Source organism: Asterias rubens, chromosome 10, assembly GCF_902459465.1.
Source record: "Asterias rubens chromosome 10, eAstRub1.3, whole genome shotgun sequence".
In the NCBI taxonomy this organism is placed as follows: Eukaryota; Metazoa; Echinodermata; class Asteroidea; order Forcipulatida; family Asteriidae; genus Asterias; species Asterias rubens.
This window is the reverse complement of record NC_047071.1, coordinates 18,191,776-18,214,858: the sequence shown is the minus strand read 5'-3', so window position 1 is coordinate 18,214,858 and position 23,083 is coordinate 18,191,776. Positions and strand designations below refer to the sequence as shown.

The 23,083-nt window shown below is 39.3% G+C and overlaps 1 protein-coding gene across 1 annotated transcript in view; it reads right to left on the bottom strand.

Annotated features, from left to right (window-relative positions):
* LOC117295834 (neuronal acetylcholine receptor subunit alpha-7-like) overlaps positions 1–20,040 on the bottom strand; it is a 32,614-nt gene extending 12,574 nt beyond the window's left edge. The window contains exons 1-3 of the mRNA XM_033778606.1: positions 19,099–20,040; positions 16,383–16,424; positions 1,001–1,155 (exon numbers count right to left, since the gene is read on the bottom strand). Coding sequence (XP_033634497.1) covers positions 1,001–1,155; positions 16,383–16,424; positions 19,099–19,165 — 264 coding nt within the window. The 5' untranslated portion in view covers positions 19,166–20,040. The remainder of the gene's footprint in view (positions 1–1,000; positions 1,156–16,382; positions 16,425–19,098) is intronic.
* Between the last annotated feature and the right edge of the window lie 3,043 nt (positions 20,041–23,083).

The following is a 23,083-nucleotide window of genomic DNA, read 5'->3' as shown; positions in this document are numbered from 1 at the left end:
AAAGTGTATAATGGCTTTAACATTAATTAATAATTACATGGAATGCAATACTGTTGATGATGCTAGTTTGTGCAATCAAGAGAAGAAAGAGATTGACACACTCTGAAACAGTAATGCCTCATTGATTTAACCACGAAACTCAAAATAAAAACAATCCAAGATGGCTGCTGCGTGTTATGGATTAATCAAACGGCCTTGTAGAACTAATGAAGCGACCCTCCAACGTATAATCGTGTCAAACAAACGCTATGATCAAAGCCACAAGGCGCTGGCCTTAAAATCCGGTATCACACAAATCCACATCACTTGTTGGCTGGGTCCTTTTGCTGCATCTTGATTTGGTGTGAGTAGAGAGTCTTAGTTGTCAAGTGAAAAGATGTTGTCCGATGATGTGTTCTTTTAATTGATTGGAGTTCTGCCAGGATGTCTTTGACATTTTGATATGCATGCAGCGGCCGTGTGTAGTGATTAACCATAGACCAGGTTTTGGGTTTATAAGAAAACTATTATCAACAGGAAATATCACACTGCGTAGAACATTGAAAATGCATTTTGTTTTGTACTCTTTTTTTTAACCAAAATAAAGTAACTAAAAGTGACAATGGTGAAATATAGCTTTTCATGGTGTTGGTGATGTCAATATTTAGAAGGTATTCACTGTTACCTTTCTTTCTGCCATGTTTCAGGTCTTGAAACATCTTGGTTGCTTAGTTTTACAGTAATGCCATTGATCTAAATTAGATAAAAAATATGTGTAATGTTTTGGGGTTTTTTTTTGGGGGGGGGTGGGTTTTTTTTTTTTTGGGGGGGGGGCGTGGTAGCCGGGGGTGTCCCCAACGAAGTTATGGATTGAAGCTGTGTGCACTAGAAGTGATACTGTGTTGTTTTGCATGACTGAATGTAATAATGAAATAGGCTCTACATGTACTTTATTTTTCAAGGCGGTGGTTGTTTAAAGGTATCTGTCTCTCTCCTGTTTCATTAAGACTTTAAATCATACCACGTTCATAATCTGCTGGAGTATGCAGCTGATTTGCACTACGAGAGCCCCGTCCTCACGGTCTGCCGGCAGGGTCAGTTCACGGTGGGGGAACAGCTCGTTGTTCAGTAGTCTGCTCACTAGCTGGCGCTCATGGTGACCAACTTCGGTAGAATCTGTCGAGAGAAATTAGCACAATCAAAAATGATCAGTAGTGCATCTTTGATTCTGTTTGTTTGTGTGTTTGTTTGGGGGTGTTTGTTTGGGGTGATTCCCTATTCACTACCTTGGAGACGGAGAACAAAACAAAAAAAGGGAAAACAAAGAATGGGTTGCTCCACAAGGAATTTTGTGTACAAAGTTTATGGGGGGTTCTTAAAGATGCTATGTCAGATTTTTGGCCCCATACATTAAAAAATAGATTGTTTTTGAGTGAATGGTATTTCAAAGAGTATCACCCGCTCTAACGAAAACAAGTTTAACTTTTACTTTTAATGGTCAGGAACCATGAAAAAAAAAATTAACTTTTCTTATAAAACACATAAGAATTGGTCACGTGATATATTGTCGGGATCCCAACAAAAACTCATTTTGAGCACTTTATTTCACTGCTGCTCATAATTGGCGGACTTTTTCGAGCAATGGCTCAAATGAAAGCTTGTAACTTTCTCGACCCCCATCAAAATACCTAATGAATTTTAAATCAATTTTTTTTGGTCAAATCGGCCAAAAATCTGACATAGCATCTTTAACTACAGGGGATAAGTAAAGAACAAAAGATGTATACACAGGGATGCCCAAAATAGAATGTGTGTTTTGACGAGTTGGGACCCGAGAACAAAAGAAGTCCACATAAAGTGTTGACTACACACGTCCACACAGTGCTATTAACACCATTGAAGAATAGGATTTTCCCTCAGTGTGCAGAACAAATAAAATGTCAACACAGTGACTGCAACACATTTAGAGGTGTTTTAATTTTGAAAGCACCCGTACTCGGAGAAAGGTACGTAGTACTCGGCTATTGGTAGCCAGGGGCCTTTCTAAAACCACGGCTTGGGCTCCGGCTCAGGCTTAGGCTCCGCGCTGTGTACGCAGCTCGGCCTTTAACCTGCATTTTCAGCGCGTATTGCTGATTGTACCAGCACGCGGAGCCTGAGCCGGAGCCTAAGCCGAGGTTTGAGAAAAGCCCCAGGTATCAGAATACTCGGCACTCGGACAATAGGAGACTTTGGAACGCTTGGTGGCCGCAGACTTACCAGATGTCCATAGACCTTTTCGCAAATACTGGGGCGGGTGCGCGCGTAAAGCTTGGAATTAGGTGCATTGTGGTCTATTAAAGCTGGTATCCAAATTTGATCGATATCTACCCCACAATGCACCTCTTTCAACAGTCTGCGCTTGCGCATTGGTATTTGCAATAAGGTATATTGTTTATGTATTATTATAGTTCTGAACACGCTCACATTACCGAGAACAATGGATTTTATCTGGTAAGTCTGCTGCCACCAAGCGTCCCAAAAGTCCCCTATTGTTTTCGTTCTCGAAGACCCAAGCATAATACTCGGATGAGTACTTCTCACTACTCATTTAGTACTCGGCAGTTTCTCGACTGGAAAGTACTATTGACCACAGCACTGCACGTTCCTGCTGTTTTTATCAAACCGTTTGAAACTTCCAAATTTAAAACACCGTGTGTTAATTCCTTTAAATTTCACCTCCTATCATGAGCAGTACTGATCATGAGACATGTTTCATTTCTCAAAATCGTCTTAGCTCGAATTGACCTAGATTACATTACAAGCTGTTCAACTTGCAATTAGTGGAGGGTAAAATGTACACATAAAAAAAGGGATAATCTTCAGAATAAATTGGGACTGCATAGGCGTACGACCCTCATGGGGGGGGGGGGCTGCCCTGCCAAATTCGGGCAAACGGTTGGGAAGTTTTGAGCACATACCAATAAAAAGAAGAAATTGATCAGTGAAAGCAAAATAAAGATTTTAATGTGTAAATTTCTGGCAAATGAACACCTCTGAGCAAAGAGCAATGCTCCTTGCTAGGTATGCTGTGGGTAAACGCAATTCATAATCAAAGAACGGGAGATCTCTCAGCCACTGAGACATGAAAACCAAAGGTAAAAACCTGTACAACATCATAACAAGTATGGTATCCGTAGCATAGCGTATAACGACTCAGCCTGGCCCTTCCAAGTCGTGAAATAAAACCTCAGTTAATAAGATCATAAATCACAACCCTCTACCCTGAACTTCTTTTACTTAATTAACATTCCCTCCACTCGCTCCAAACGACCCAATAAAAATGCTTAGCAATAATAATGTCAATGCTTATGGAGATAAAGCACACACCATCTGCATTAATTATGTTTGCATTTAGCCAAATCCAATAAACGCTCAAAGCATCTAGTCTCTTTTCCTGAGTATGTAACTGGATAATATTCTATAACCGTCTGCATTATAGCCATCATCTATTCACTCAGTCAGCAGATCTCTTGTCCTGCCGAGCTAGTACCCAGGGCTTGAAATCGGATGCACAGGTACGCATTACAAGCAATGTTTTGAAGGGGATGAAATGTGTCTTTCGGTCATTATTAACTTCTTAAATTAAGATCTTTCAACACTAACAACGAAGCTTCAACAAATGTATTTCATATATAGAGCTGGTTAAATAGAACAGTTGCTTAGTAAGGCCGAAACGTTTGAAACGACTATTTTAACAAAAACATGTTTAATGTGAATGCTATTTTAACTTCTTTAAAATTATTAAGTTTATCATTTCAACGTATTTTGTTTAATACACTTCTGAATAGTTCGTAATTATCGATCAAAAACTGGGCCCAACCTCAAGGTTGCGAACAAAAACGAGAAACACTTCTGCCGTTGACGGCGCGCGTTAAAATGACAATAATTTATTAACGTAGTTTGGTTAACCCTCTATGCTGAAGCTCCCACGTGACGTAACATGAGTGATGTCGTAACAGGGGTTTCTCGAATGGTTGTCGTCTTTCGTTTTTGTAAGGATCATATTTTTCGTTTATGTTGTGATCTGCTTAACTTATTCTAGGGTGACATATATTTTAAGAGAGCATTATTTGTTCAGTTTCATTGAAACAATTTCATCTAAGAAGAATTCAAAAAGTGTTAACTTATACCTTGGGGCCTACGGGTTGTGTATTTTAGGTACATCCATTTTACCAACATTTAATACTCTCGTAAAACCCGAGAAGACTGTTCGATAAAACGGAATTACAAACCTGTGACAACAGATTGAAGTGTTCATATTACATCATGGTATAGAATAATGTGGGTGTTAGCCTGGTTTCTTGTCGTTGTGCTGTCTGTTAAATATAGATCCAAGACTGCACTCGTCTGTTCCGAATCCAGCCTTTCTTTCCCGCCCAAAGCTGTAACCAGACAGTTAGCCCGTTTGAATAATCGACCTCACTCCTTTACCTCCCTACGTTTTATGTACTTTGTTTCTTCCCCCTCCCTCCACTCAACTTTGAGTCGATGGAGTCTGGCCTGAGGCTGGATTGGTAACAGTATCCATTAGATCGCATGAGTGCATCACATAGGTATCAGGATACTTGATTAGCCTAATGGCCGTTGGGTAAGGGAGTCTACATCGCCCCCTGACTAGGATGACCATCAGGTTGTATATTGAAAACGGGTCTGATGCCTTGACCCAGTTATAATAGCATGGAGGTAGTTTATAGCTGTGAAAAATAAGTGATTTTTATATAAGAACTCGCCCAAATCAACTTTCAAGGGAGAGCAGGAAAAATGGTTGGGTCTGAAACATTTTAGGGTGTTGGGCTTTGGACCAATCAGGTAAGATATTGAAATTAGGCTGATGCCCAAACCCAGATAAAGCTGTGCAAACATAATTATGTGATTTTGATGTAACAACTCAAATCAAAGGAGGGTATGAACATTGATTGACGTTGGGGCTAACATCTTCGGAGGCTTGTACCAAAATAAATTCCGGGTTTGACCTACACTGGCTATAATAGAGAAAACTACGGTGTACTGTTAAATTGATTTTGTCTGTGTCTGTACTTAACGTACACTGAAATTAATTACTAGCAACAAAATGTGTATGGATGTATTGGTATAGCCCGAATCTTGCAGCTTTGACGGTTACTGGCTTATGTTTATTCTAGTTTTTTCTTTTTTCTTTGTAGATTTTACATAGATTTTCTTATTGTTCTGTAATTTATTATTAAATTAACTATTTTAATTTACTTACTTTGTACCAAGGGCCCTCAGGGATAGCAGTTGTACAACTGATAAGGCTATAATACCCTGTCTAAATAAATCAAAACGAATATTTAAAAAAAAATGACAGGACTTGGCCACGCCCTGCCGTCAACGGACCTGCCATCCATAAATCCTGCCGCACCCAATCCCAAAAAACTCTTTCAAAAATAAATCGGGTAGCACCTCCCCTCCCCCCCCCCTCAAAATTCCATGAATCAACACGTAATCGCATCAGAGAAGCAGACAACAAGTTCATTTAACATCATTGAATCATTCAATCAATCGTCCTTTAACCTCCTCCTTCATCACCCCACCCACCCCTCTCCAGCTGCAGTAGCACCTTGCTATTAACAAGCTCTGTGAAATCTTAAGAGCATCTTTAATTATTTGTAAATTCAAGCGCCAGTAAACGGCGATAGATTTGATTGATTGGGCAGTTAGTCATGGGGACATTTTACCAGGCAGCAGACAGAGTCAGAGAATTCAAGTATTTTAACGAGACGAGTATCGCTAGTGCTAAAGATGCTTCAAAATGTCAATTATATGCAGGGGATTCGATTCCTTATAAACACAAGCATGTGAGGAACGCTCTACTTGACGAGTCCACGAGGGTAGGGGACTTAAAGGGAAGGTACACGTTTCGTTATCACTCTTAAAATTAACGACAATACCATCTTCGATAGTATGGAGCATTGTGATAAACATTTCACTTCAAAGGAATGCGGTTTTTATGTAAAAAGATATCTGAGAAGCGCATGACTGTCAGTAACGGATTTTCGTTGATATCTCAAAAACGCGACCTTTTGACACAATTTTTGCACATTATTTATATGTACACAATACACATTGTACATATGAGGACTTAACAAAAATCGAAGGGTTGAACAAAACAAAGGTATACTTTGCATTTAAAGGTTGTTTGCACGTCACTCTATGTGGTTTGTGGTAAATGAATAATTAGTGAAATAATTGTTCAATTAATTCTTACCTTTGTTTGTAGGCTCACTTGATTTTGCTTTTGTTTTGTTCTATGGTGACGCCATATATGTGATGTATGTAAATTTCTCGTTGAACTGTAAAACCTCTGGAGTCCGTTCCAGTCTAACCAATTAGTGTCAAAAAGGTCACCAGCTTTTAAGTGGCATATAGGAACTTTCTCAGAAACTCACGTCTATTTTGGTGGTAAAACGAGACCTTTTTGTGAAGATCAACTGTGATTGAGTTGGGTTGATTTCTTGTACTGAAAAGCTTACGAGTGGTATACCTGCCCGTGTGTTAAATTGTGATTCGAAATGGAATTTCAGCATTTGTCACTGAATGCCATCCATCAATCAAATAATCAACACAATTTATACAGCGTTGGTATCCATAAATAAGTATGTTCAAAGGCAATAATCAAAGAGGTGCACATGTAAGTTACATAAATTACACATCAAATAAACTAGACAAACTAGTTTCAGTCTCTTCTAGAAATCCATGTGTGATGAGGTGTTGATGCCTATATAGTGACGTCGTTCCATAACATTGGTGTCGAACTTGAAAATGCACGTTGCACTGGCGTAACCTGACATTCTCATTACTGGAGTAATGGCGTAATTAGATGGCTATGTAATGTATCGCACCATTCATTTTTGCATTTTTATTTGATCTCATGCTGAACGGGGGGGGGGGGCAAGAGTTAGTAAGGTTTCGAGACTGAGGGTGGAGGGGGGCCTCCCGTAGTGTTTGTTGATCTTGATGTCATTTTTTTTATGATTTACTTTTAGATCTTAATGATGTATCATAGTTGCTAATCAGTTGTTATGCTGTAATCTATCTATGTATCTAGTACGTACCTGAGTTTTTGATTGAATACGAATATCGGCACCTCAAATGTTTACCAGTTTACATTATTTGAAAGGTCCACATGTTGATAATTTAAAAAACAAAAACATAGTCATGCACAAGAAGACACTAGGTATAATTTTGTCCAAAGCACTTTTCAGTGTCAACAATTACCCCAGAAAAAACATCAGAAGTGTCAGTAAAGCTTCTGCTTTCACATCGGGAAATATTATACCGCAAACAGTCACACCAAAGTGGCCTCGTTGAATCCGTACTGCAGATTGCTGCTCAGCATCTTGCATTCCACACGAATCAATCTACAGTGAAGTATCAAGTCGCAATGTTTATCATTATTCACATCCATCTTACGATTGAACCAGCTGTGGTGACCGGGACCCAATTTCACGGCTCTGCTTACCGCCGAATTCTGCGCTTATGATGATCACCATTCTCCACTCACTGTGCAAGCGCCGAACTTCTGCGCTAGCTGTGTCGAAGTAAAATCCGCAATCGCACAAGAAACATTCCCGGCTATAACACGCGAAATACGCTTGACGTAAGCGTGGAACTCCCTGTTCCCGTAAGCGCCGATTCTTTGATTACGGTAAGCAGAATACAGAAAGGGTTTAACTGGGGCTGACAACCAGTACAAGATGTTTGTCTGCGCTCGATGGACTAATCGAGCATCATCATGATGATAATAAATGCTGCGGCATTTTGGCTTCATCCTCACTTATACTGCTGGAGGATGCTTGCAAGAATCCGTGTAAGCTTCTTCCAAAACCTCAGCTCCGGCTCCGGGCTCTATGTAATGATGAAGCACCGGGCAAGATGCTCTAGAATATTTTAGGACGGAGCCCACAAGCCGGAGCAGGAGTATGGTGTGTTGTGAAAAACCTCCGTAGTTTGTGTGTGGACTGTCTGTGAATACTGTAGCCATCTCTGTATAAGATTGCCAAATATTAAACCTCATTGATGTGAATAGACCCGGGTTCCATGGTCCCAGGGCCCATTTCCAGTACAAGCTCACCCGGAAATAATTTTTATTTTGAAAGGAGATTTTAACTCAACTTCTGCCACAGTTTGACCCATTTCTAGGTCATTTTTGACGCAGATTCCGGGTCATACGTCGAGATCAGTTAGCAAATGCTATTCTGCAAACTTATTATAAAGTATGAATTTGATTGAATACTTGTTATCGTATAAGGCAGTCAAAATAAAGGTGTGCAGAGCAACCCCAGTTCATTTACAAGGGCAATCATAGGGTTAAACAAAAACACAATAAATATATTTCTGAGTTTGCGGGTATTTTCATTGAAGTTTAATATAATTATTTATTTCATATGAGAAAGACCCAATACGTATTTGAGGAGGTCGGCGGTTATTAGTTATTCCATTATATATTTCATAAACATAAAGTTCAGAAGGTCGCTTCTCACACCTACCGCATCAGACCGAAACCCAGTATGAATGCCCAACAAGTAAAACATCTGTCAGTTATCAGACGGCACCCGAATTCAACGGCACCCGAATTCAACTCAACTGAGGAGAGAGAAGTCTCAATTTCGCGTCTTGAGTCTTGCCCACTGCTTCGTATGTACATCAGCATATCATTTAGCCTTTTGTCAAAGCCTTCGTGGCTTAGAGATGTGCTCACAAGCGACTGGACAGGAGACCATGTACGCCACTCGCCACTCGCGTGCGTGGTCTCCTGTTCCAGTCGCTTGTGAACGCGGCTCTCCAGGCCACAAAGCCCCTGACAAAAGGCTATCATTCTGCAAGGTACGCAGCTCAGTTCCACTAACAAAACAAGATGCTGGTATAAATTACCCAAAGACTAACTGGAGGTGACCAGGGACTGGTTGCAATCGATTTGGAGGGTCTGGAAATTTTGGGATACCCATAATGTAGCCTGGAGACCATACTAGTGTATAATGTTGTCAACCTGTAATGCTATAGAGACGATGTTGCGCTTGTCGTAAAGGTATGGTGTCCGGCACGCTAGCCGTGCGTTAAAGGCAATGGATACATTGGTTTTTGAAACCATTCGGTCGTTATGATCCTGCAAACATGTAGTTGTAAACAATAAAAGTTTACCTGTAAAAAAAAAGGTTATTTTAAAAGCTGGTCTCATTTTTTAGATATCGCCGTGACTCCAGAGCAAAAAAATTATGTCCACGCATCAAGAAAAATTCATATAGGAAACACATTTTAAGAAGCATTATTTATTTTTTTGGGGGGGGGGGAGGGATACCTTTTACTTTGTCCATAAGCGTACTTCGGAGTTAAATATTGCTCCAAATGTTTTATTTTATCCAAGCTACTGTACTTCTTACCACGTGTAGTTTTTATTGTCATTCATTTTGAGAGTCATTACCAAACGTACAGACCCTTGGATGCACGTCTCAACGCTTGGATGCAGAGTGATATAAAACTCTTGTCACTTCATCTTGTATTTGCAGGCATTCTTACCAGCTTACCAGATTCACATGCAAGTCTGCATGCAGTTTAACCTGAGGAATTGTGACTTGTTTTTAAGGGAATGTATGCGTGATGTCATTGTCTAAAATGGTTGACAGCCAACAAAAACGTCATTATTGGTAACTTCAATTTTAGCAGCTCATACTTTTGGACTTTTTCTCAAAGATGCACCAAACATCTGTGTCACCCCAACAAACACGTGACAGTACACGTTTTCTGCCTGGAGCAATGAACGCCCTCATAAACTCCCCAACCACCTCAAGTATGTAGACTTTTCCTCACACCATACACACAAAAAAGAAAAAACATGAGATATTCATGAAGGGTAATTTCTTTCCTCCGCTGACTATCCTTCAAATGAAGATCTGATCTCATCCGGAAGTGATGTCATGACGTCATGTTGAAGACAGATCGTTACTTTCCGGCTTCCCTAATGTGTCTTCTCGAGCTACTTTTTTTTACTAACACCGTCCACGCGTTGAAAGTGTACTTAATAATCGGTGTTCGCTATTCAAGTGTGAACGGTGGTGAAAAACAAGGAGTTCATTCATGAAACCTAAGGCTTGGAGTGTGTGGGGCCCCGGTGTTATCTAAACAAGGTGCATCTACATCATCCTCGTACCCAGTAGTATTCAGTAGTATCTTATCGATCAGGAAGGAGGTGTCTGGAGCAATGTGTGAGAGTCCAACGTTATTGTCTCAACTAAGGTGCCATGTGTACATATAGACAAACATGCAGGTATCCTATATAGCGCTAAAAAATTACAAAATATACTATGTCCATGTTACCAATTTGAAATAAGCTTGTGACACATTCATGAAGTACAAAAACGAGAACGAGTTGCGAATAAAAGTACTCGAGTACGAGTATTTTGAAAACAATGAGTTACAGAGAGGTACGCGAATAAAAGTACTCGAGTACGAGTATTTTGAAAACAATGAGTTACAGAGAGGTACACAAACGAGCACTGAAGAACCATGTACGTACGGTAAATACCTAAGGGCTCTTAAAGGCAGTGGACACTATTGGTAATTACTCAAAATAATTATTAGCATAAAACCTTTCTTGGTGACAAGTAATGGGGAGAGGTTGGTGGTATAAAACCTTGTGAGAAACAGCTCCCTCTGAAGTGCCATAGTTTTCGAGAAAGAAGTAATTTTCCACGAATTTGATTTCGAGACCTCAAGTTTAGAACTTGAGGTCTCGAAATCAACCATCTAAACGCACACAACTTCGTGAGACAATGGTGTTTTCTTCTTTGATTATTATCTCGCAACTTTGATGACCGATTGAGCTCAAATTTTCACAGGTTTGTTATTTTATGCATATGTTGAGACACACCAACTGTGAAGGCTAGTCTTTGACAATTACCAATAGTGTCCACTGCCTTTAACGAGTACGACGCGGAAACGTTCTCGGTTTGATGACATTGTTCCAAACATCCTCGACGAGTTTGCGTGCGGGTACGAAAAAACACACGAGTATGGGTATCACTTTTTGAGTATACGACGGGTATCAAAACAGGTCTGCCATAGACGAGTACTCAAAAGTTGTGACCTATCGTGATAGCAGAGTTGTGACTGACCATTGTTGCATGGATTCAACAGTTTTGGAAACTAATAAGAGCCATGTTTGATGCTACGGCTTGGCTTGAGTCTCTGGCTTGGCTATATAACTGTTTCAAGTTCCATACCGAAAGTACGTATTCTGAAGAAGTCCGAACCGGTGCCTAAGACGTAGCTCTGATTTTACAAAGAATCAGACGCCAGTAAAAACCTGATACCAACCTAGCTTTCAAACCCAATATTGTCAATCCATTTTCCGATGGCCACCAAAACTATGTGAACACATGACGGTTTTTGACAGAGAAGCGAAACCCTCATAATGGTAATATCCTGATGTTGATGAAAGCTCCAAAAGCCAATGAATGCATCGCTTCCTTTAGCTTGAAGACCCAATTGACAAGATAACATCTTCTGATTCGATTTTTTAAATTTGGACCCTCTTGCCCTTTCATCGTACATTCCTCTTCACTAAAGTAGAGTGAGCGGAAAACGTGCTGTTGGGCCGCCTTAATTGTTAAAAGATTGTCACTATTCGATTTTTCAATATAGCTGAGGAAACTGCTTCAAAAACCAAATGAGTTACAGGGAAGCATGGTCGAGTAGAAATTGAAACTTTCTTTCTTTCTTTTTTGCTGTATAAGTTTTTAAAGCGGCCAGGCATAGTCAGCATGTGTTAAAAAGTGAAACCAGATACATACTTTGTATTGTAACTTTGTATTGTTTATAAGCTTTATTCTGTCTGAACTGTTAACTTTAATAAATAATGATGTCTTGTTTAACTTGTTCACCTTTAAACAAACATTGCTAAACAGATTCCAGTTGGATTTCACTTTTCCCAGTGACGTCACAGCCCTAACCCAAGCCATGAATAGCATTCATTGCCTCCAAACAACCACAGAGAACAAAAATAGCCTAGTCGTATTATTTAATTAGACCACCGATTGTTGAGACTGACCTGTCTTTAAATGCTGCCATCGGAATTAATTAAGCCGTGTGTTAAAAACACCGCACCGCTCTAAACGTCTATGCACAAACTCTTGCTCGCGGGACGAGCTATAAGTCATTCACGTAAATTTGCCCATAATTATTTAATTAACCATATTGCGTTTTGCGAGAGGCATCCATTATGCGCAAACCACTTGAGGTGCGGGGGATTAGGCCTTGTCGACCACTCATACCACCCTCTTGTATTCTGACAGAATTAAATCAGCATATGTTTTAGAAAAGATCTATTCAGAAGTGACAATTAGAGGACATTAACATCGTTATGGCCTACTTGGAAACGCACTTTATTGGGACTCTGTAAATTCGAAGCAGTGACGTCTGAAAGGACAAGCTTTAAAAACAAATGGGTGTTTTCTTCGAATGATGTCATGAAATTGTAGTTTCTTTAATGTAGTAGTGGAAAACTGAGTGACGCTGCACTTTTTAAAGTGAAATTCATTAAAAGGCACTGGACACCTTTGGTAATTTTCAAAGACCAGTATTCTCCCTGGTGATACCCTCAACATATGCATACAGTAACAAATCTGTGACCATTTTGACTCAGTTGGTCATCAAAGTTTCAAGAGAATAATGAAAGAAAACAAAACACCCCTGTTGCACAAGTCAAATGTATGTGCTTTCAGGTGCATAAGGCTTCAGGCCTGAAGTCTTTTATTATTAGAGTGAGAAATTACCTCTGTCTCAAAACTGCGTTTCTTTGGCCGGGAGGCGTTTCTTACAATGTTTTATACTTTCAACAGCTCTCCGTTGCTCTAAGTTGTTATGCTTCTCTGATATGCCATTATACTGCACAATCATTCTACATTAAAGGCACAATATACTTTTGGTAGTTTAATGGAGGTAAAGAATGGTAGTTTATACTCTACAAGTTGATGTCATAAAAATGTACTTGGTAAAGAGCTTTGAAGAGCTGTCAAGGACACTGGACACAATTGGTAAATGTCAAAGACCAGTCCTCTCACTTGGTGTATCTCAAAATATGCTTAAACAATTCAGCTCAATTGGTCGTCGAAGTTGCGAAATAACTATGAAAGAAAAAAAAACAGCCTTGTCACATGAAGTTGTGTGCTTTCAGATGCTTGATTTCGAGACCTCAAATTCTAAATCTGAGGTCTCGAAATCAAATTCGTGGAAAATTACTTTGTTTCTCGAAAACTATATATACGTCACTTCAGAGGGAACCGTTTCTCACAATGTTTTATACTATCAACAGCTCCCCATCACTCGTTACCAAGTAAGGTTTTGTGCTAATAAATATTTTGAGTAATTACCAATAGTGTCCACTGCCTTTAAATGTTGCAGGACAGAACAGTCCTATTTTAACAGATTTTGGAATGTACTGACCCAGCAATGGGTCATTCTCCCAGGACATGGTTTGACCCGGGAGTTGTTTAGTAACCTGATGAAGGCCTAATTTGTGGAAGCAAACTGCGATCAAGTCATTGATCGAAAATTTGTTGCAAAACAAATTGACACATCTCAGAAAGGTGTCGGTAAAGTCACGAAAAGGATATCATATTTTCCCTTCTCCGTCGATTTATAATTGTTACCATCAATCATGTTTAGTCGACAGCTCTGCACTGGATCGAAACCTGTGGAAAGAATACACTTGCCCTCACCCCGTCTACATTAAAACCCACTGTAGAAAAAGTAATCAACACTCATCATAAGCTCTAAAAGTTCATTATAAGATTCTCATCTGCCTATCTCTTTTAAGAACGAAGACGTAAACCCGCAAATCCGAATGAAGAGTTGGGGATAAATCTCACTGAATGTGCTTTTGAAGTCCAGACGCATCCATCAACCCATTGTTGAGGTGTTTGGAGTCAACTCGACCTTGGTTTAATACCAGTACTCATCCAAAATACAAACACATGTCCTTGCAAGTAGGTCGGGTCGGGCCTTCTACACCTCAGTAGGCAAATCCCGCTAAATCCTAAATAATTAAAGTGCATTATCTTCTTATAATGGTAGCACGCAATTGGATTGTTACCCTTGGTCTAGTTTTGTGAAAATTTGTTTTCCGTAAAAAGCACGAGAAGTGTCATGCAAAATTTATCAATTTATCTTTGCGTGTGTGGAAATTTAGGCCTTGCAACTCGGAAGACCAATGGACTTTGCGTTTGTGAAATATGTTTAAATAATTTCAAAATATGTCGATATTGCTTATATGTGTGGAACATGCAAATGGTGCAGAAACGGCTGGCTTTAATGCGGATGTGCTATGGGCATCAGGAACTTACTGCACTTTGCACCACAATACCTGGATTTCTAGGTAAATATAGCTCAAATAATAACTGGGCTAACTTACAATCTCGGTTGCCCATTGCTATGTTGATCATCCCCCCCGTGGACTCATCACGTCTAATTACATCATGAGCAACACCAGTGGGTAAGAGGTAAGAATCACTGACCCGTCATTGTCCCGATGATCCGATTGGTTCGTTAATGATCTGCGCGCGCTCAAGCGGAGGAACCCGAAGCAGATCAGATGAAAATCCGTTATTTACGCGCCAAGGTAAATTAATAGAGGGGCCGCTGGTTGAACTTATAATAGTAAAAGAGAGGGAGAGCTGTTGGTGTCTGGTAATCTCGAAGCGATTGCGAGAGGAGGATGAGTTCCTCCCTGTTGATAAGAAATAAGATCAAAGGAGGGAACTTTGTTGTTGTCATTTCTGTTTCTGTTTTTGTTTTGAACTGGTTTCACCCGACCGGATTTAACTACCGTTTTCACTTGTTACTTCAGATCGACGAAGACTCAGTTAATTTAAAAACAAGGTGGACATTTGAAATTGTAGTTGTCATATAAGGTCAAATATAATATTAATTGACACCAGGTGTAGTGTATTGGGATCAGCAATTTAACGCTGTAGGGAAGTGTGGACATGAAAACAGAATAGGCCCACGTAATGTACGGATTTGAAACACTTTGTGGACTTACACACATTCATATCGCGTTATTAACAGTGTGGTTGACAGAGACTGTACTGGTAGGGGTGTATACTTGTGTGAGACGAATTGCCATGACATTTTTCCCAAGCAAAGACTTCAATAACCAACACTCATATAATGTCATTGGATGACTAATATGCCTAGTGATTCCCGAAGAAAAACATCAGATTGTTACGAGACTGGTTAAAATGTGTGCACATTAATTACATATCCTGCTATAATTGTGAGTGTCCAACCAATTCCATTTCATTCAATCTTCTAGCTACACGTAACAAAAGTAACGATGTCACGTCAAATCAAATGATTGCCATTTTTGTTCAATCTTCTAGCTACACGTAACAAAAGTAACGATGTCACGTCAAATCAAATGATTGCCATTTTTGTTTCTTCAAAAATGAACATAAAGAAACCTTTGTTGAAATGTTATAATGGGTTAATTTTCTTGTCCATCTAGGAATGAGTTCGCCCTCCTTCCAAGAATTATTGTAAGGCACTTTAACGCCAAAGGGCACCGGGGGGGGTTTGGTCGGTTATTCTCGCCGTGCTGAAGGCGTTTTAATTCCGACCGTCCGGAGTTACGGATCGCTAGCTATATGAGTTCATTTACTCGACTTATGAAGCAGCGGTCGTGAAATTCTGGTCACGAGTCATCACAACTTGGCCCCTCAATTTCTTTTGTTTTTCGTTCAAACTGCCAAGACGTTGGTCTTCCTTCTCACGAAGTCACAGATTATTAATCTTTGCTTCCTTTCTCGCCTGAGGCATGGTTTTGGTTTTCATCTTTAACGCGGGAGGCAAAGCTTGTATTAAAGCAAAGTAATTGTTTGGTTTTTGGAGCCGTTCGATTGCTTTAATTTTGTTTGAGATATCACCGATAATCAGGAGTGATTACTGTGCACTTATAAAGAATAAACCCTAACATGAATACATAACAGGAATCCGAGGAGCATTACTGCAGTAACGCTTCGCATATTCAAATTTGGGGCCATAAAAACTTATAAATCTTGTTAGAAACAACAGTTATACTGCAGTAACACTTCTAATATTCAAATTTTAAGGCTTAAACACTGATATCTTTTTACAAAACCACATTCCTTCGGAAGCTAATGAGGCTTTCTAACCACGGGTTGTATTTCCATTCATTGTAAAAGTGATTACCAAACGCATGCCTTCTCTTTAAAACGATGTATACAAAAGAGACCGCAGTATTTGTTAAGTTTACTATAAATAATATTTTAGAGTGTAGCCGTTGATCGATTTTTTTAACTTCTTTACAGATTTCAAACAAATCTTACCTTTTACATATTTTCGTCGTTCTTCGGTTTTGCCACCGACAACTGTTAAAACAAAACAGAAAAAAAGTATTGATATTTATTTATACATTTACAGTTCTTTATGAATGTTTTAACATCGCCATGAAGTGAAATACATCTTTGTAAAAACCTATGGTACATCTCTCTCTAAGCTTCAAAGTTCATGCTCAATTGAATTGAACTTCAATGCATCGGAAACAAAGCCCTATACAATAATTATTTGTTAAAGGAATAATATCAAAGGTAAAGGACTCCTGGCTGAAGCAGATGCATTTGATGATCTTATAGTGAACTCATTTGGTTGATTTGCCCGAGGTTTCCCTTTCCGAATCGAACACGGATCCTTTGAAGCCTAAAGACAGTTTACCCAAATGCCGGTGACTTGTGCTAAATCAACAACATTATACTAATATAATACGTAATCGTTTTTTTTTTTTAAGAATAGCAGGTGCTTTCTGATCACTTTATAATGTACTGTATTTAGGTAACATGTAATATATTTTACGTGGGTTTCATTTGGGGATAACGCTCTTCAAATCATGAGATAAAATTAATTGCAAAATAAAGTAAGACGACTATCGGCTTCCTTATTGCTCCGTTATACACCAACTTGAGGTGTGTGTGTTGAGGGGTGGCACTTCCTTTTCTCCAATGGTGGCACTATTAAGTGAACCCAAACCCAGTGGTTTTAAACTCAAACACAGCAATGTCTTGTGAAGGAAGTAATCGTTTATAAGGACGTGCTGATCTGCAAAGAAACTAAACTGTAGATTGCGACCGGCCAAACGCACAAACATTTACACCCTTTTGAATGTAATTTTTTTGCAGATAGTTGTTTTGCTAATGATGCCTTTTAGTTGCCTTAAAGCCAGTGTACACTATTGGTAAATGTCAAAGACCAGTCTTCTCACTTGGTATACCTCAACATATGCATAAAATAACGAACCTGTGAAAATGTGAGCTCGATTGGTCATCGGAGTTGCGAGATAACTATGAAAGAAAAAAACACCCTTGTCACACGAAGTTGTGTGCGTTTAGATGGTTGATTTCGAGACCTCAAATTGTAAACTTGAGGTCTCGAAATCAAATTCGTGGAAAATTACTTCTTTCTCGAGAACTACTCCACTTCAGAGGGAGCCGTTTCTCACAATGTTGTATACTTAGTCTACCAACCTCTCCCAATTACTCGCTACCAAGTAAGGTTTTATGCTAATAATTATTTTGAGTAATAACCAATAGTGTCCACTGCCTTTAATGAAACTGTCTTTAAAAGCTAATAATAGCCTACTCTGAAACAGGAATGGCGATGTTATTCAACAGTTATGGTGCAAAGTCATCTACTATTTCCAAACCATCAGTTTGGTTGAGTATAATTACATACAGTGGTGTCGGATCAAGTGATGGGCCTCTTTTTACAACAGATCTTGAGACTTTTACAATGTTCACCTCCGGGCTGAACGCATCGGCCTACTCGCTTATCGGCAGCGTCACTTTTCTTATTATCAATGCCTGGAAACCTTTGCACTGATTCTAAAAGTCAAGTTTCCCCAGTTGCCCCTTCTCGTCTAGTCTTACACTGGGGATGTCTTGTCATCTAAGTTACAGTGTTGTTCCTCTCTGTGGTTCCAGACGTTTCTGTAAAACCCTCTTGAAACGCATCATCGAGACAAAAGTACATCTAGTTTGCCATCGCAAAATCCGCCTCTCAAGAAAGATAAACCACATCATTATTAAGTCAGCCAGGCAAAAGATCTGTTTTGCAGAGTTGACCAAGGCATTCGGGCCCTTGTAAGGGGAGTACGCCTCATCTCTTGTGAATGCATAATCGGCCGCATCTGCATTGTACATTGCACTTGATCGAGCCTAGCCTTGGGGTGTTTTGTGCTCTACCGGTTACGGTGCCAAGTGACATGGAGGATGACACTGTAGAACACTGCTCTGTTGATATGGACGTGGGCAGAGGGTGGTCTTATACTATCACCAGAGCAAGAATTCTTACGTTTTCAAAAGAATCTGAATACTAGCAAAAAAACTTCACTAATATAAGTTTTAAAATAAATGTAACTGGGTTTCTCTGCGAAGGTGACTAACAGCTCTCTGCTTTGAATGCACTATCAATTTCACACATGGTTTCTCAAGAATAACTTCATAGGTCAAAGGATGTTACACAAATTATGATACTAAATCACTGTCAGAATGTATTAACTGAAGGAACACTTCATATTATTTTCTGTAGAAAGATTTGGGTGGACACTCTTCTTAATTTGCCGGTCTTTGGTTCTAATTTTCACTAATGCCCCCCCCCCCAAGTGAAATTTACATTACAAAACTAGGGTGCAACAAGACACCATATAGATACCCCATCCCCAAAAAGAAGCAAAGTTTTCTACAATTGGGTGTTCAAATAACTCAGATAATTATCTGCAAAAACATCTAGGTATTAGATTCTCTATTGGGTATCATGTGACAACACCCATAGCGTCAATATTAACACCCAGCTTTGCAGTGTATATTTGGATGGGGTACGTATTTGTAATATGGGTTTAAACTTTCTGTGTGAAACTTTCCCTCCACAATCTGTTACGCAATTGTTGATTTAAATCATAAGTAATTATAAATAAAGGCGTGGTTTTAAAAATACTTTATTCAAGAACTGTAAGACAAAGTTGTGATTGTTATCAATCAACGCATCACTCACCTTGTAAAAGTAGGACCAAAAATGTTATAATTCCAGCACGAGCAAGCATCCTGACGTTTAACGACATCGTTCATCAACTCAAACTGCTATCTCAGGTAGACGGTAAGTTTCTCATTGGGAAGCTAGCCACACACACGTAGAGGCCCTATACGCAAAGATGACAGTCTGGCCGTGGCAGATTATATATAGTGCGTATAATTAAAAGTGAACATGCAGTGCTGTTGCAGCTGATATCAGCGGCGATTTGCGTATCCAGCACCTCTACTGTGGATAAATTCTTTAATTGGTGTTGAAAAGCCCGTGGGCTGGTGTATGAACGCCCTGCATGTGTACAAAGATTTACATCAATTATGTTGATAGCTGAAAGTGCAGATTTGGTAGCAGGCAGGGCTAGGCTCTCGTTCACTGATGTCACAGGACTTCAGCTAGAACATCACCTTCAAGAAAATCAGTTTTGCAGTATGGCTATTTTAACTCACGTTTGTAAAATAAACTTGAAAAGTTATCGTTTAGAAGAAATGGCGCGTCCAAATCAGTTTCAAATTATCTGCAAAGATAGGGGTATCTATCTGCGGTCAAATAATTACCCTTGTTGTATGGTTCACGTGGCCCTTCCAGACAATTATAGTAATTCATGTGACACCACTGCTTCAAGTTCACATTGAAAGTCAAGACAAACTAGAGCAATTCGTGCCGTACCACTGCAACTCTAGTTCACACCGTGTAGAGGCACCCAGTATCACGAGTCATATCACCTGATGACGCACCTTGCCTCCTTCGCTCCTCTTTGTAACAGACACTAATGGTGGAAACGTTGGTGTCGTGTTTAGTTAGCGGTGCGTGAAGGAAGAAGAAACTCTTTCCCAAGACAAACGTGAAACGCTAACCACCACACGTCGGCAATATACAAACTCGTAAAACCGCAACAGCGAAATGACCACAGAAAATTAAATCAAGTCGTCAACGCTACCCGTCTCATCTTACTGGGTGAGACGAGCGCATGCGCCCAAGTCAACTGATTGGAATCGCGTATAGCCTTTATCGCAGTTGTTGCTAACTGAGGAAGTCTGGTACGGCAGGCCTTTACTATACAAATTGAGATCACACCGAGCAACGTCGATTATGCAGCAAATTTATTCAAGAGCAGCTCAAAATTAAAAGTGAGCCAACGAGAGAAACTTGCAGCTCAACCACACAGCCAAGAGTGAGCAAAATGAACAATCTAGAAATATTGGTAGCGCCATCTGCATGCTATACATGGGAATTACATTATCAAAAAAGGCCTATAGCTATAGGAAGCCTATACGGAGGTAGAGTGTTCCATATTTGCATTATCTTAACTTCTTCTGTTAACCCGGGCATTTCTACCACCAGTGACTCTTTCTTTCTTCATTTCGATCAACTTTAATCCGTTCAAGAGTTGTCTTTCCCCTTTTGCCATCTCCAATACCTTGTTGTCCTCATATCAACCTCCCGCTGGGTTGGTGAAGAATGGGCGCATAAAACAATCTAGATTGCGTTCGTCACCGTGTTTTTATCAACACAGGTTTGTTAAAAGGGGATCCCCTCCCCTACCTATAGGACCATTTTCAAATGTTTTGTAAGATTATTTTCGAAAGTTTCTGATTTCCTGAGACTATTCTTTTCCACCCTACCTGTCTCTAAACTAGTTTGAGCGAGTCCGTTCGAAAAGAACATGTATATACTTGGTTTTGTTTCCGTCAACTTGTGATGCCAAGAAACCTGGCGTTTGCTTTTCCCATCCCGCACTATCTCTAAAATATAAAATAAAAAAATTAACACACGAATAATAAATACAAAATAGGCCTTTAATATAATCACAGTTTTAAAAAAATCACCTTTCTAGGAAATGTATTCAATTAATTATAACTTTTTAATAACACACCCTTTGAGGCCTATTTTATAAAACAATATACAATTTTTCAACAAGGGTCGGATTTCTTCACCAGGACAATATTAGGCTTACCACCTTCATCGAGTTCCTATCACCTCCTATTAAAACTTGTCAAAATATTATTTTAATAAGTATTATGCGATAAAGCATCGGCTAGTATGCCATCCAGCCCTTTGGTTATTATTTAAATGTGCATTAGTATCTGTCAGGCGCTGCTTATTCCTGATTAACTTTCTAAGATTGTCTAATTACCTCTTAATGATGTCTGTCAAATACAAACATTGATGTTTATTTCCCTACTTAATAGTCGCTATCTTTCACAGCTGTCTTCAGTCTCATTACAGTAAACGTATCTGTCACTTGAACTAATATGTCTTGATTGTACTCTACCACCATCTTAAAGGCAGTGTACACTATTGGTAATTACTCAAAATAATTATCATAAAACCTTTTTCGTTTACGAGTAATGGGAGAGGTTGGTAGTATAAAACATTGTGCGAAACCGCTCCCTCTGAAGTGGTATAGTTTTCGAGAAACAAGTAATTTTCCATGAATTTGATTTCGAGACCTCAAGTTTAGAACTTGAAGTCTCGAAATCAAGCATTTGAAAGTACACAACTTCGTGTTACAAGGGTGTTTTTTCTTTCATAGTTATCTCGCAACTCCGACGACCAATCGAGCTCAAGTTTTCACAGTATTTTTTTTCATGTACGTGTTGAGATACATAAAGTGAGAAGACTGGATTTTGACAATTACCATTAGTGTCAACTGCCTTTAATGGCGCTCCCAGTGTTTATCTTTTTGAAGGAGCTGGACATACAATTCCACTTTGATATGCTGGAGATCAGTTTTGGCACGTGAGGTTACGTAAACCCTGTCTTTATAATGTTTCCCGATTACCCGTCCTCGAACGCCTATTTCTGATATCCCTCCAGAAAAGTGGCGTGACGTAGTGAAAGCACTGGACATGCATGACACTGTTGGTCAGTACTGCTATTTGTAATTGCTCAAAATAATTGTTAGCATAAAAACTTACTTGGTAACAAGCAATGAAGAGTTGTTAAAACATGTAGTGTTATAGTATACAACATTGTGAGAAACTGCTCACTCTGAAGTAACGTAGTTTTCGAGAAAGAAGTATTTTTCCACTAAAATACTTGAATTTGATTTCGAGACCTCAGAATTAGATTTTGAGGTTTCGAAATCAAGCATCTGAACGCACACAACTTCATGTGCAAGGGTGTTTTTTCTTCCATTATTATCTCGCAACTTCGCACGACCAATTGAGTTCAAATTTTCACAGAATTGTTATTTTATGCATAATGTTGAGATACACCAAGTGAGAAGACTGGTCTTTGACAACTACCAAAGGTGTCCTCCTGTGTCTTTAAAGGGACGGTACACGTTTGGTAATTACTCAAAACAAATATTAACTTAAAAACTGACTTGGTAACGAGCATTAGAGAGATGTTGGTAGTATAAAACATTGTGGGAAACGACTCCCTCTGAAGTAACGTAGTTTTTGAGAAAGGGGTAATTTCTCACTAAAAAATAAAAGACTTCTAGCTAGAAGTCTTTTATTCTTATCTGATAGCACACCAATTCGTCCAACAAGGGTGATTTTTCTTTCATCATTTTCTCACAATTTCAATGACCAATTGAGCCCAAATTTTCACAGCCTTGTAAATTTGAAGCTTATGTTGGGATACACCAAGTGAGAAGACTAGTCCTTGACAATTACCAAACGTGTACCTTCCCTTTAGAACTCTGTAATGTACTGTGTAGAATTCCTTCTACAGCTTCACTTGTTCCCAAAGTCAAGAGTGCGATGCAGGGGTGGGAGTAATTGTTGACAAGAAAGTCTGAAACTGACCCTGGGATTCATTTCGTAAAGAGGTACATTGAAATAATTGTTTCTCCAAGTTTTGGTAAACCCTGAAGTTATCATATTATTTTGTTGCAGAGAGCTTTTGGTAACAGTGTCTGGATAGAAGTAGGTCGAAAAGCCTGGTGTATTTAAATTTGAGACAAATACAGCACGAGTTGTTTACCAGGGAGACCCGAGACTAA